Source organism: Lagenorhynchus albirostris, chromosome X (genome assembly GCF_949774975.1).
Source record: "Lagenorhynchus albirostris chromosome X, mLagAlb1.1, whole genome shotgun sequence".
Taxonomy (NCBI): domain Eukaryota; kingdom Metazoa; phylum Chordata; class Mammalia; order Artiodactyla; family Delphinidae; genus Lagenorhynchus; species Lagenorhynchus albirostris.
Window position 1 is genome coordinate 115,364,199 of NC_083116.1, and position 14,833 is coordinate 115,379,031.

At 36.5% G+C, this 14,833-nt stretch overlaps 1 protein-coding gene across 14 annotated transcripts in view; it reads left to right on the forward strand.

The window, feature by feature from the left end:
* Positions 1-14,833, forward strand: part of RPS6KA3 (ribosomal protein S6 kinase A3) — a 110,417-nt gene that overhangs the window by 50,561 nt on the left and 45,023 nt on the right. For all 14 annotated transcript variants that reach the window (XR_009538364.1, XM_060136785.1, XM_060136780.1 and 11 more), the window contains 2 exons: positions 5,562-5,678; positions 11,514-11,595. Coding sequence is in view for 13 of the 14 variants with exons in the window: in XM_060136785.1 (XP_059992768.1) it covers positions 5,562-5,678; positions 11,514-11,595 (199 nt within the window). In the remaining variant the exon portion in view is untranslated. The remainder of the gene's footprint in view (positions 1-5,561; positions 5,679-11,513; positions 11,596-14,833) is intronic.

Genomic DNA, 14,833 nt, shown 5'->3' on the forward strand with positions numbered 1-14,833 from the left:
AAAAACATGGAATTTTTTATAACTTTTAAAAATACACAAAGTAAGTTTTTGTGGTAATGACTGGGCAGGTATCCATGTATCAGTTCAAGTACAATTGTGCCAGAAAGTGTAAAAATGTTAGCTTCACAGAGTAATTATAATGGATATAACTTACATCTCTGCTCTACTTCATTGATAAAATTCTTTTTCCATAAAATTACAGTTGCTTCACTGTATACTTACAGTCAAAAACACAACTTTACAAACTATCAAACTGTAGTTCTGTGTTGTCATGTGACAGATTTATTTCAGTAACAGGTGATTTAGTGACCTAAGGTAGGTTTGTCACATGCAAATATCAGTCTGTCCTTGGTTATCAGTGTCTTCAGAAATTTGATATCCCTCTCTGCATCCATCTCATTGGATTCCAGGTATGAGCTAGAAGGGCACATTGTTGCTTTCCTTTCTGTTGTCCAAGATTGCCCAAGCATTAGTATTATGTCCTAATTGAACCTCAAATTCATTTCGAAAATATTCATGGTCCCATAACTTGGAAAGACTGGTGACATAAAGCACAATTTGGGGATCAAGATACCAACCAAGGATATTGTGCCTATTATGCTACTGTGACTTCACATATACCTAAAAGTAGATAGAAAATGGCTTGCTGATATGATTAGTAAAAATTTCAACTGGGAAGGAGCAGAAAAATGTGTTGGGGATAGTTTTTGCAAGTTTTTGCAACTTGGGCCATAGGCATTGATCTTTTCTCTCCACCCCCCAAGAACATTTTTTGTATCCTCTGCATCCCAATTTAGAAAAAAGATTTTTAAAAGTCTAGTTACTATCCTCAAGGAGGTTTGGAATGATTGCATCCATTTTGGGGAGGAAGAGGTAGGGAGTGGAGGAAGGTGCTATTTAAAAAAAGAAAGAAATATTGAGAAAAGAAGCACTTGAAGATTTATTTTAAAATAAGATTTGCCAGGATAAAAAATTCAGTATGGGGGTGGGAAAATAAAGTCAAGGATGTCTCTCAGAAAAGAGACAGAAAATAGGAGGAAAAAAGATGAAAATTAAATTCCAGGCATACAGTATCCAGCTAATAGAGTTGTTGCAAAAAGAGAAACCCTGAAGAGTGGATGGAAGGAAATTATCAAAGAAATGTCAGAATTCCCCCAGAGGTAAAGAATTCACGTCTTTAGATTATAAAGGTTCACCAAGCATCTAGCATTCTGAAGGAAAGGAGACCATATTTATCTCACTTAGTGTGGAATTTCAGAAATACAAGGACAGAAAATTCTTAAAGTTTCCAGAAAGAAAAACCAGGTCACGTACCAAAAAGTGTATATCAGGCTAGCATCATCCAGCTCATCAGCAGTGCTGACTGCTAGAAGACAGTGGACGAATGGCGCCAACATTCTTGAGCAAGATTATTTTTATTCTAGAATTTGGTAGCAAGCCAAATTATACAAATGTGAAGACAAAATAGAGACATTTTCAGATGTGCAAGATCCAGAAAGTTTTCTTCCACATCACCTTTCTTTGGAAGTTACAAGGGAGTAGTCTAAGAAAGAGAGAGACATGGGAAACTGAAAATAGTGGATTCAACCAGGAAAGCACTGAAGATATATCCCGAGATAATATCTACGCAGCAAGGCCTAGAGAACAACCCATCCTGATGGGAGGGTAAGAGAGGGCTCTCAGAAGAATGGAAAGTATGGTAAAAATCTAAGACTTAAAGTCCCCTTGGATTGTCCCACAAGTCACTGTTAGGGGCCCATATGAAAGGAAATTTAATACACTTCCTAGCCTGCGTTTGAGCAATGTATTGTCATGAAAATGCTGCTGCTTATATAGGCTTTCAGCTTTGAGAATCAAGCTGTAGTGAGAGCATGAAGGATTTGGTTGTGGTTACAGGAGAGAATGTTAATTTTCTTAATATTAATAACCTTAAATATTAATAAAAATAAGCTATTAGCAGGTGGGGGGAAGTTTGAGGGAAGGAATGTATGGGCACTATTACCCTCCTTTTACAAAGTGAAGAATTAGGATTCTGTCTAAAACTTATAGAAAAAACAAGAAGTTTATGTGAAATTAATATAATTATCAAACAGTGGGGAGGAAGGTGATGGATGGAAGGGGCATAATATAAGTAAGTCCCTCATCTTTCTTATTTTTAAATCAATAGGTATTGTCTTAATAAACTAAGAAATGATCAAAGTAAGTGCAGAAAGAATTAAAATTTTTTTAAAACTTAGGTATGGGGGTGAGAAGAGACTTGCTTTTCACCATAAGCTATTCTACCACTATTTGATTTGTTACCCATGTGCATATATTACTTTGACTTTAAAAACAAAAAATTTAGGGAACAGGAAATAACCCAAGTTGACAGAAGGCTACGTGTAAGGGAATGTTGGGAAATAATACCAGAAAAGCAGGTTGAGACCATATTGTAGGAGGCCTCCAATGCCAAGGTAAAGCAGTGCATTTAATTTGGAAAAACTTGGAGGAGTTTTTGAGCAGTCTGGGCATGTAACTGGAGCTGTCTACTTTCAGAAAATGAATTTGTCAGGAGGATGGATTGGAGTGGCAGTGGCAGAAAGGGGCATTAGGAGTGACCAAGCTAGTTTCAATTTCCTACAGGAAAGGTAACGAAGGATTACAGCAGGACGATGTTACTGGAAATAGAATGAAAGGTATTCCCAGAACCAAGCTTGATACATAATAGGTGCTTAAGTGTGTTTATTGAATGAAGGGATCAAAGGGAGACTCTACATTTTTTAGTAATTTTTTGACATGAAAGGAAGGATAGTCATCAAAGATGTAATCGTTCTTGAATAGTAACTGCTGTTTATTTTGAGATCCATGGCCTGATTGTAGCTCACACGGTGAGAGTAAGGCTTGATGCTGTATGCCTGTGACAAAATGCAGAACGGTTATAATTCAGTAGTCCTTCCTTGCCTATGTTGCATCTTTATTTGTGACAGACAGTTGTAGTAGGTATTTGCTATGAAATATAAGATGAAATAATGTTGCAGGCTAATGAGTTACATCCCACTTAACCCAAGAAAGAAAAGTGGTAAAATGTATAGAACATTACAGGGTATAGTTCTTCACAGCGTCATGATATAAGGGCGTAAATAGCCATTAGATTTCAGTTAGGCTCTTGAACAGTTCGTTTTTCCCACAGGAGGCACACTGGCACATGCTGGAATCCAACCCATGAACTTAGCCTCATGAGTTCAAGTCTGTTATCAATTAGTCTTCGAAGTTTGATGTGACAGCACTTTAGGGTACAGAAAAGAAAGAGGAGAACTTCTTTATAGTTTCATTTCCATGTATAATGTATATAATTTAGTCATACAAAAAGTATATGATTTATAAGTATATATATAATTTAGTAATACAAAAAGTATATATAAGCCAATAAGTATACAAATATTGGGTATATGCTATTTTTTTTAATTAATAATGGTGTACTACCAAAAGTTCAGAGACCACTTCACTAATCAGTTTAGCTAACTGACCGAAGAGATGCAGACCAGTTACAAAGGCCAGGGGAATAAGTCTGTATGTTACTGTCATTGATCTTGGATGGGGAACCACCAAGAGCCTCATGACAGTCTCAATGTGGTGTAATGCTAAGATCCTTGTTTTAGAAGTTGTTAGAAGTCAGAAAACCTGGAATTGGGCCCTAAGTCTGCCAGTTACTAGTTTGTGATCTTTACTTGATCTCTTTAAACTTCAGACTGTAGAATATTCAGACCATTTTACCTTTAAAATTTCTAATGGTGAATGGGGGAGTCTGTAGAGAGTTCTGAAATGTTTTTGCTTGCTTTGGGGTATACTCTGTGTTATCATTAGCCCTCTCTAATACTGATATGTAGTCAAAGATTTGCATGAAGCATAAATAGAAAAGGTGAAAAAACACCTAACCCGGGCTTGATACATGTTAGGTGTTTAATAAATAGTTGCTGGATTTTAATCTGAATCTTTCTTACTTAATCAATCCCACATATACATTGTTCTTTGAAATTTTTTTTTTTAGAGAATTTGGTAATTTGCTTCCTTTCTTTCCTAATGCGCCTAGGAACAGCTATCACTCTCAAGACCTTGTACACATTGGTCTCATTTGGAGAGAAGGGGTGCCCAGGAAGGAGTCAGCTAATGTTTGATTCTACCCTAATGCCTATTGCATAGGATCATTGTGAGAATTAAATGAGATAATGCATATGGAATTACAAAATAAAAGACTAAACCATATTAGGGGATTGTTTTATTATTGTTGTCAAAGTTCCAGGAAAGTCCAAAATGATTAAGCTGCCTTAGTAGAACATTCTACAAACTACAGCTTCTGTCTTACAGAGTAAATTGGTGGGCCTGGATTTCTTTTCTGTTCTCTTATAGGAGCTTTTTTTCCTTTTACTACTCATTTTCAAAAGCTACCACATTAGGATATCCTTGGTATATCTTTTTGAGAAATCTTTGTAATTCCTTATATTGCCAGCCTTCTGTGTCTCAGAGAATGTTATTTGAGTTCAAGCATTTACATGGAATACAGTGGTAATAAAAATAATGAATTATTTATGTTTGTATAACACATTTAGATTCTACTCATAGTACGTATGCACTAGAAAAAACATTATAGGCAAAAAAAAAAAGAAAAGATAGTCTTTGACAGGCTTATGTTTCTTGTTTTGTTGGGTTTTGTTTTATTGTCGTAGTTTTGGGCTGATAAAGTACATGTCTTGATTATTGAATAAATAAGGTGTACCTAATCTGCTGATCTCAGGGTAATAAAGTAATTGAAATTCTATGTTTACTTACATGTATTTTCAACCTTTCTCTTCTGACACCTTCTCTCAGGTATAGTAAAGCATCCACATTCTTTAAGTATCCTTCTCTTAACTCTACGACCTTCTACTTTTCCATCATGCTGAACATGTTTTTTCTGTCTAATCCTCCATCCAAATGTTAAATCTTTTTTGATTTTGTGTTTTAGAGTTATTCCTTTCTCCCATCTCAGATCTCAGGTAGTCCTAGAAACAGAAGGTAACTTAGATATTTCAAACACAGTAAACTTCAGCAGGCTAATTCAAACGGCCTTGCTGAGGGTAGAAATCTCCACGTTGACCCTGGAATATTTTTCAACCCCTCTCCCCAATAATCAGGTTTTGTTGTGTATAGCGTTGGTTCTACCTAATACAATCACATATCAGAGCACACCAGATTACTCTGATCTGTTTTCAGACTTCTTTACACACTCTGCCCTCACCCCATGGAACTAATCATTCTGATTATCTCCAATAGGAAGAGTGAAGACTTGAAAGTATTCAGAACTAATGTTATGTAGAGGTTAAACTGGCCTATGTGGTTGGCTGGTATTATTCTTTCTCTGGCATTTAACTTGAAAGTATATTTGCTTGGCATGTGTTCTCTTTTTACTTGGTGGGTCAGTAAAGGTGGTTTGTGTATGTTAATTTGAGGATTTCTAATATGATACAATAAATTTACATTGCTTGATTTATAGCCAGAGGAAGTAGCTCTAACTCTGTTTTATCCCCTTATATTTGCATCAACAGGAAGAAGGCAGTATCAAAGAAATTGCAATCACACATCATGTAAAGGAAGGACATGAAAAGGCAGATCCTTCCCAGTTTGAACTTTTAAAAGTACTAGGGCAGGGATCATTTGGAAAGGTAAGCCATGAATATGTGCTTTTTAAAAAGTTGCTTTTTGGAATTCATATATATTTCATACAAATGGGGAACAGAAATATTTTATGAAATACTACTGATCTCCCTACAATGCAGTATTTTCTGTGTTTTTACAATTCTCACTATCAATAAGTGTGACAAAGTGAATAAAGTCATTCAGAAGTACAATGGGAACTTTCATAACTTGGCAGTGTTCACTTCATATTCATTTTATCTTCAAGACTATATGACGTCTCTAATGGCACTTCTTTTTTTTTTTTTTTTTTGCGGTACGCGTGCCTCTCACTGTTTTGGCCTCTCCCGTTGCGGAGCACAGGCTCCGGACACGCAGGCTCAGCGGCCATGGCTCACGGGCCCAGCCGCTCCGCGGCATGTGGGATCTTCCCGGACCGGGGCACGAACCCGTGTCCCCTGCATTGGCAGGTGGACTCTCAACCACTGCGCCACCAGGGAAGCCCTAATTGCACTTCCTGAATGATTAAAAAATCACAAAATGTTCCCGTGACACACTGGCCTCTTTTTGAGTCTTCATGTAGAATCGGAAGGTGATCTTACAATACATTATAACAGTGCATCTCAATCTTTCCTCCAGAGTACCCCTAATACCAGCAGAAAGCAAATAGGTACTCCCAAGGAAATAGGGTGGGGGGTTACCACTACATGTACGAAATTTGGGGGACTTATAGCTTGTCTTTAAAATGAACTCAAAGGCTGCATTCTATTCAGTGATATCTGTGTCTGGTTTTTGTTTTTTTTTAATTAATTAATTTATTTATTTATGGCTGTGTTGGGTCTTCGTTTCTGTGCGAGGACTTTCTCTAGTTGCGGCGAGCGGGGGCCTCTCACTGTCGCAGCCTCTCTTGTTGCGGAGCACAGGCTCCAGATGCTCAGGCTCAGTAGTTGTGGCTCATGGGCCCAATTGCTCCCTGGCGTGTGGGATCCTCCCAGACCAGGGCTCGAACCCGTGTCCCCTGCATTGGCAGACAGATTCTCAACCACTGCGCCACAAGGGAAGCCCCTCTGTGTCTGTTTTTAATATCCAAAAGTATTTCTCAACTATTTCCCAAATCCACCAACTAAAATTGCAACATCTTTATCATTTTTCAAGTATTCCTTGTCCCCCTGCTGCATACCTCAGGAGCGCTTCCTGTACTCCATTTTGAGAAGTACAGCATTATAATCACCACTACTTGATCTATCTAGTCCATTTCTCAGCAAGAGGAACGTTCTGAGATTGCATTCAGCTTTCACAGTGCAGTGCTTCCTTGCCACCTCTCTGTGAGGAAGCATTTGAAGATAGACTTTGCAAGCTTCAAAACAACACCCGTTTTGCTCTCTTGTGTATTTTAACGGGACTGTTTAGCAATTCTTGGCTAACATAGGTAATCTGTTACAGCTGTTAACCTCTTTCAAGCCCAAAGTGATATTTTTAATCCAGATATAGATTAAGTAGCCAAAAGAAGATAATGGTTGCAAGTTTGAGCTCTAGGTCAGCCAGACGTGGATTCTAGTTTTGTTTCGTTTTTTCTGCTTAATTGCTATGTGCACTTGAGCAAGTTACTTAACCTCTTGGAGCCCCATTTTCCTCTTCTAGGCAGTCATTAGGTATTGAAGTTCTCAAGGTTCCATTCTAGGCTCCCTTCTCACTCTATACTCCCTACTAATTAATTTCTTTATGCCCACTATCTTAATAAAACCCACATACAGCTGATGTAACAGATTTATATCTCCAATCTAGATTGTGACTCTAAACTCTGAACTGTATGTACAGCTACTTATTTTTTCCTCTTTGCATGCCCCAAAGTCAGTTTAAACTCAGCATATCTAAGACCAAACTCATGATTTTCCCCTAACCCCCAAACCTCTATTTCATTTTTCTCTATTACTATGAATGACTTCTGGTTAAGCAAGCCAGAAACTTGAGAGGCATTCTTGACATATCCTTCTAGTCCCCGCCCTTCCCTCTCCCCCCACCCCCACCAATCTGATCCATTGACAAGTTCTGCTGATTTAGTGAAGATTTCTCAAATCGTGCCTGTTCTCTCCTTCTCCCTGCCACTTCTCCAGTCTGTGCCACCACCATTTCTCCCTGGCCTATTGAAGGAGGCTCCTACCTTGGGCTTCCCAAATTTATTTTTGCCTCAAGCCTTTATTTATCAATACATGACAGCCAACAAGAGCTAGTCTTATACTCCATCCACTTAACCCTTTAGAGGCCTCCCTTTGCTTTTAGGAGAAAGACAAATTCTTAAGATGGCTGAGGAGCCCCTCAGTCTGCCCCCTAGCTACCTCATCAACATCAGTTTATATACTTTTCACTGCCTGTGTTCTGGCCACATTGGCCTTCTTTTTTAATCCATAAGCAAAAAAGCCTTTTGCACATGCTGTTCCCTCTGCCTGAAAAACACTGCCCCACCCCCATCCCTTCCTCCTCTGGTTGGCTCCTCTTAAGCTTAGGATCTCAAAGAAGTCTTCCCAGCCATCCTGACCTAGGTCATATTTGTCTATTTTTACCGTCTCAGAACATTACATACCTCATCTTCACAGCACTAACCTCAGTTGCAGTTTTTTGTTTGTGTAATTATTTGTTTATTGGCTGTCTCCCCCACTAGACTATATGTTCCATGAGTGCAGGGGCCATGTATGCCTTGAACCATGTCTCAGCATGGAACCAGTAGCACGGTACCTAACATATAGTTCTGGAAAGAATTAATGAGTAAATAATAGTCCTGCCCTCATAGGGTAGTAGTAAGAATTAAATGATATAAGGCCAAGCACATAATATCTGCTATGAGATTGTATTATCATGCAATTTATTATGGATAAACCAAAATAGATGGATTTATTTCTACACATTATATTTTCAGGGAACATAATATTGAAGTTTCCAGGAGTTAGCATGCTTCTCCCTTTATTTCTTTAAAAGTAACTTAAATACCTTACTATAAATAGCAAACATTAAAAATAGGGCGTCTCCTTTCTTACTCATCCTCAAAAGCCAGTCTCAGCCAAGGAAACAGGGATGACCTGTCACAGCCTAGAATAGCTTCATGAGGGATTCGAAAAGTCAGAAGTGCTGGTGGGGGAAGATCTGATGGCATCTGGGACTGCTGCTGCTCCTGCTGCGCTTGACTGGTGACCAGCCAGAGGCAACAGATTGAGTGCCCTGAGCAGAAGCACAGAACTGGGTGGCTGGCCCGATTCTTATCCCAATACCTCCACTGTGACACTGCGTTAATTATTTAACATCTCAAAGCCCTAGCTATAAAATAGGCATTGCTTAGTAGGCCTGCCTCCCAAAATTATCATGATGATGCATTACAAATGCTTGTGAAGGTCCTTTGCAAAAACTAAGATGTGCTGAAAAGTATCAAGAGGGTGCTTTCAAAGTAGGGTGAAGAAAGTTTGAACCCATGAGGAGAATTTTTCTTGTAGAATAGTATGAAGAAGCTTGATTAGGGAATCTTAAGAATGAATGAATAATAAATATCAGGTAAATCCTAATTATCCCCACCTAGTTAGAATTTATTTCAGTTCAAAAATATTCATAATCTCTGATTGCCTTTAATTTTTAAACATCATTCCATCTTAGGAACAACCCTGATTGAGAATACACTTTTCGCTCCCTAGGTTGGCTCACTGCTAACTGGCTAAAAGGAAGTTTCACCATGGGCCACGGTGAAGGGGGACAATGGGTGTAATTTGGGGAGAGAAACACACCCTGCATCAGGGTTTCTGTGCACATTGTGGCACTTTTCACTGGACGTGAGGTCACTGACCATTGTCTTCGGCACAATTTCTCGAAGTGAGGAACTCTGCCTTGCCCTAGAATCAGTTGAATGAATCATTTTTTTATTTTGTGCTAATAGCCTAGTGTGCTAATGCAGGTAATAGAGAGCTGACCCTAGAGTTAATTCTTGATTGTAATTGAGTCTCTTCTTACCATCTGTGGCAGCTCAGTAGCACTGCTAGGAAAGAATGGGTAGGAGAAAAAAAGTTGAAATTCAGGTCCATTTAGCAAGTCTGTGTAAAGGTTTGCTGGAAAAGATAATGAAACTAATGGTCAAAATGAGTAGAGGGGATTTATTGATAGTTTGGTATTGTATTAGACAAGTTATAGCATGACCGTGAGTTATTTAGAGCAGACTTTATTCATTTTGTATAAATCCCACACTATATTTTGAAAACAGCCAAAAATATTTGGAAAATCAAGATACTCAGTAACATACCTGGGGATTGCTTGCTTTTTTTTTTTTTTTTTTTTTTTTTTTTTGCCACACCACACGGCCTGCGGGGTCTTAGTTCCCCAACCAGGGATCAAACCCGCACCCCTCCTGCAGTGGAAGTGCAATAGTGTCTCATCACTGGACCGCCAGGGAATTCCCCTGGGAATTGTATTCTTAATATTTAGGTATATGTGTGTATTTGATTTTTAAAAGATGGGGAGGCAGGGTTCCGACTTAATTTACATTAAATAGTTGTGAGTAAATTTCTTCAGTATAAGTGTTTTAAATTGTTTTGCCCAAATCAAAACTACAGTGAGGTATCACCTCTCACCAGTCAGAATGGCCATCATTAAAAAGCCTACAAATAACAAATGCTGGAGAGGATGTGCAGAAAAGGGAACCCTCCTACACTATTGATGGGAATGTAAATTGGTGTAGCCACTATGGAAAACAGTGTGGGGGTTCCTTAAAAAACTAAAAATAGAGTTGCCATATGATCCAGCAATCTCACTCCTGGGCATATATCTGGAGAAAACCCTAATTTGAAAAGATGCATGCACCCCAGTGTTCATAACACTATTTACAATAGCCAAGACACGGAAGCAACGTAAATGTCCATTAAGAGATGAATTGATAAAGAAGGTGTGGTGCACATATACAATGGAATACTGCTCAGCCAAAGAAAAAGAATAAAATAATGCCATTTGCAGCAACATGGATGGACCTAGAGATTGTCACACTGAGTGAAGTCAGAAAGACAAATACCTTATTATATCACTTGTATGTGGAATCTAAAATATGACACAAATCAACATATCTACGAAACAAAAACAGACTCACAGATATAGAGAACAGACTTGTGGTTACGAAAGGGGAAAGAGGATAAAGGAGGGATAGATTAGGAGTTTGGGATTAGCAGCTACAAACTGCTGTATATAAAATAGGTAAACAACAAGGTCCTACTGTATAGGGAACTATATTCAGTATCCTGTAATAAACCATAATGAAAAAGAATATATATATATATTTATATATATAACTGAATCACTTTGCTGTACACCAGAAACTAACACAGCATTGTAAATCATCTATACTAAAATTAAAAAATAAAAATAAATTGTTCTGCCCAGCAATGAGAAATTGTGGAGTTTTCATACATAGAAAAGACTATCAACAGAATTGAATCAACAGAAAATTGTGGTCAAGGGGAACTTCTGTATTAAAGTTTTTATGGAATCAGAATTTTTGTTTTGTTAGAAGCAGAGCAATCACCACCCGTGTTATACTTTAAACATGTTAGACTTTTCTCTAATTGCTTCATAGTTTAAAGATTTTTGTTTCTGTCTTACATGTTACATGGTCTTTGGGAATTGGCAAACAACAACAAAAAATGTATTCACTTAAATTGACACCCAAAGTTATAACCAGTGTTTACAACTCACTATATTTATAATTGGTAATATTTTAAGGAAAATAGTTAATGTATCAGAATCTTTCTAATAATAAGCTATATTACAGTAGGGGGTCTTATTTTAGCAACAGTATAGTTTATGATACTTTGTAAGACTTATTTTCTCTTATTTAAATACAGGTTTTCTTAGTCAAAAAAATCTCAGGCTCTGATGCTAGACAGCTTTACGCCATGAAAGTATTGAAGAAGGCCACATTGAAAGGTAAGTGCTACTGCTATTTGTAGTGTTCGCGTAGTATGAACAAACTGAAAAATCTGAATAGGTCTCATGTGACTCCTAGGCCAGTTACTTAAATTCAGAATCTGTTCCCGTTACTGTCTTTAAATTTAGACTTTCTTTTAGTGGATTTTTCCTACAAGGCTAGGAATCATATGGACTAGTGAGAATGGGAGTTGCCATGCTTTAAAAGAAGTATTATAAATTCTTCTTTGGCTTTAGGCAAGTAGAAGTTTAGAATTTTAAAACTAGGTTTGATGCATCTTCCAGTTCATATTATTATTTTAATGTTTTGAAAACTTACTGATTTATGATGCAAAATAGCTTTTATTCTAAGGACTTTATCGTTTTGACTTCTGGTCTCCAAATAAGTTTTTATTCTAAGCCTCTGATTTTGAAAAATCTAATGTCAGATTTGGCTCTTATAGGTAAACAGTCACTTAGAAAAAATTGTACATAGATTTTTAAATACTTAGATCTTCCTTTTTTAAAGTAGTATCAGTTATTTTACCACATAACCTCTAATTATTTTGTGTGTTGATTGCTGACATCTCTTTTTTTCCTCTTCAACGTACCTGTATTTTCTAAAGGTTTTGAAATATTCTGGAAGGAATATCTGTGATGATCACTTATTATTTCTGATGTTATTTTTCCCAATTAGTAACTCACACTGGATATTATCATCGTTTCAAGAAATTTCACCTTCCTCTATAAACACCATCCTTTGCCTCTGTTCTCTTGCTCCCTTCCTGAATGTATTTTCTTTCCTATCCAGTCTCCACCCCTGGGCATACTACTTACTTGATTCTTGCTAGGGCCAGGAAATTAAATTATATCCTCAGTGCCCTACTCTACATCACTACTTTTATAATTTTATACTCATGAATTCCATGTTATAAAGCTGCATAGATGGAACTTATTTGAGAGTTCATTTACAAAAGCAACAAAAGTAGTTTTTTTCATGTATATAACAGGATTTGTGTTGTGCATAGTATATGTAAAGGAAACTATGAACTCTGAGAAACCTAAAAGATATTGGGAAAGGAAATACATGCCCAATTCCTTTTAGAGAAGGCTGTTAAGACTCTTAGTATTCCTCTAATCATCCAGTTAGCTCCATATCCTCAAGATTCCTGTTGCATTTTCCTTGAAATATTGAAAATTTCACTTGAAAACATACGCCTCAAAGAGTATTCTAAAAAAGAAGAATGAGAAAGGAACAAGTTTTATCAGGTTTAAGGCTTATTAAAAGCAGTAATAATTCATTGTGTTTTGGGGGAGAATAATACAGGCATATAAACCAGTGGAACAAAACAGTACAAAAGTATTATATATTAAAGTTTCATGTATTTGTTACAAAAATAGTGAGTAAGTGCTGTGCTGTATGACAAAGCAGGTGGCCAGAACAATGGGAAATTAAATACTGATTTTTTAAATTTTGTTGGAAATACTTATGAACAACCTGCAAAAAAACTAGAGTCTTCTCTTAAACCATATACCATAATAAACAATCTAACTGAATTTTACAACTTAACACATCCTAGGAAACTTGTGAAGAGATATTGAGCAAAGCACAAATTACAAACAAATTGACAGTACAAAAACTTTTGGCCTTTTGTACAGTGAAAAATAGTATAAATAGGAAATCAGGAAATTATTTGCCTCAAATATTACAAAATATTAATATATAAGGAATTTATTAAAAGGCTCCTGCTGGCCAAATCTAGGACAGTTTAAACATTGCAATAATTAATGACAGTGATCGATTACAACCCACTGAATAAAGAATCCATGCGTTAATCCATAAATTAATGGAGAACAAGGGAAAGCTCTTCCTTACAATGGAATTCCAACTAATAAATGTAAAAGGAATGATTGAGTTAGGAGTTCCTAAGAAATAACTTTACAACCTCCACCTAAAGTGTTTTAGAATACATTTTTATGCAAGGGGATAAAATAAATAACATTTGGGGAAATGTCCCAGTTTTCTGATAAATGCATATAAAATAATGAGTTATTTCATATAATGGCAACATAAGTTAGAAAGCGGTTTTGCAATAAGTACAACGAACCATTATTGCTGCTAAAGTAACCTAAGGAAATAATCTCAAAGAAGGATTTTGTGTACTTGAAAATTTTCATTGCAACATTATTTAGAATATCGAGAATTTAGAAATCTTATAAATATTGAATGTTTAGAAAAGTATGGTATGCCACTTAATAGAATATTATTTAAATGAAATATTTCAAATATAATCATAAAAATGAATGTAACAAAAATTTGTAAGTGAACATTATAACGAATTTGGCTACCACAAGTATGTAAAATTATATAGATGTTAGCGATATAAGAGACCATAGAAAAGTGAAGCTACTTGACATATTGGAATTATAGACTGCTGGTGTGTTCTTAAATTTTATTTTTATTTTTATCAAAGTAATATGTGTATAGAGTCTTATAAAATAGCAGTGCTTTTCCTACCCTTCTCCCTATCCCAGTTCTTGACCCCCAGAGACAATGACTTCCGTCTCTTCAGCTGCTGCTTCTGCCTTTTACCTCCACATTCAATATTCTTATATTGTAATTCTTGGATTGTTTTCATTTTGGAGACATAATCTTTTGACTTGCTACCATGGAAGATTAGGATTTAGTTCTCTTACACACAGTTTCCCTTTTCATGTCCTCCTAGTAATGTTTTCATAATGCTTTATACAAATTGTTCCTGTACTGAAGTCACATATCCTTCACATCTTTGCTGTATTAGATCTCCTTTCCTAAATTCTGTACCTACCTTTTTCTCAGTTTACTTTCTAGTTTTGCTGAAACACATCTTCTAGTAGCTACTTTAGAAAGGCTGAATGGATGGTAAATTTTTTGTAACTACATGTCTGAAAATGCCTTTATTCTGCCCCTCACTTAATTTATAATTTGACTGGACGTAAAATTCTAGATCAGAAATAATTTTCCCTCAGATATTTGAAGGCATTGTTTCCATTGTCTTCCAGCTTCCTGTGTTGCAATTATGAAATTTATTACCATTATGGTTCCCAGTCCTTTGTGTATAAGCTGCTTTTCCTCCTTAGAAGTCTTTAGAATCAAGCTACTCTTTACCCCCGGTGTTCTGAAATTTGTATAATGGTATTTCTTTAGTGTGGATTTTTAAAATTCATCATACCAGATATGGGGTGGTCTCTTTCAATCTAGAAACTCATTTCTTCAGTT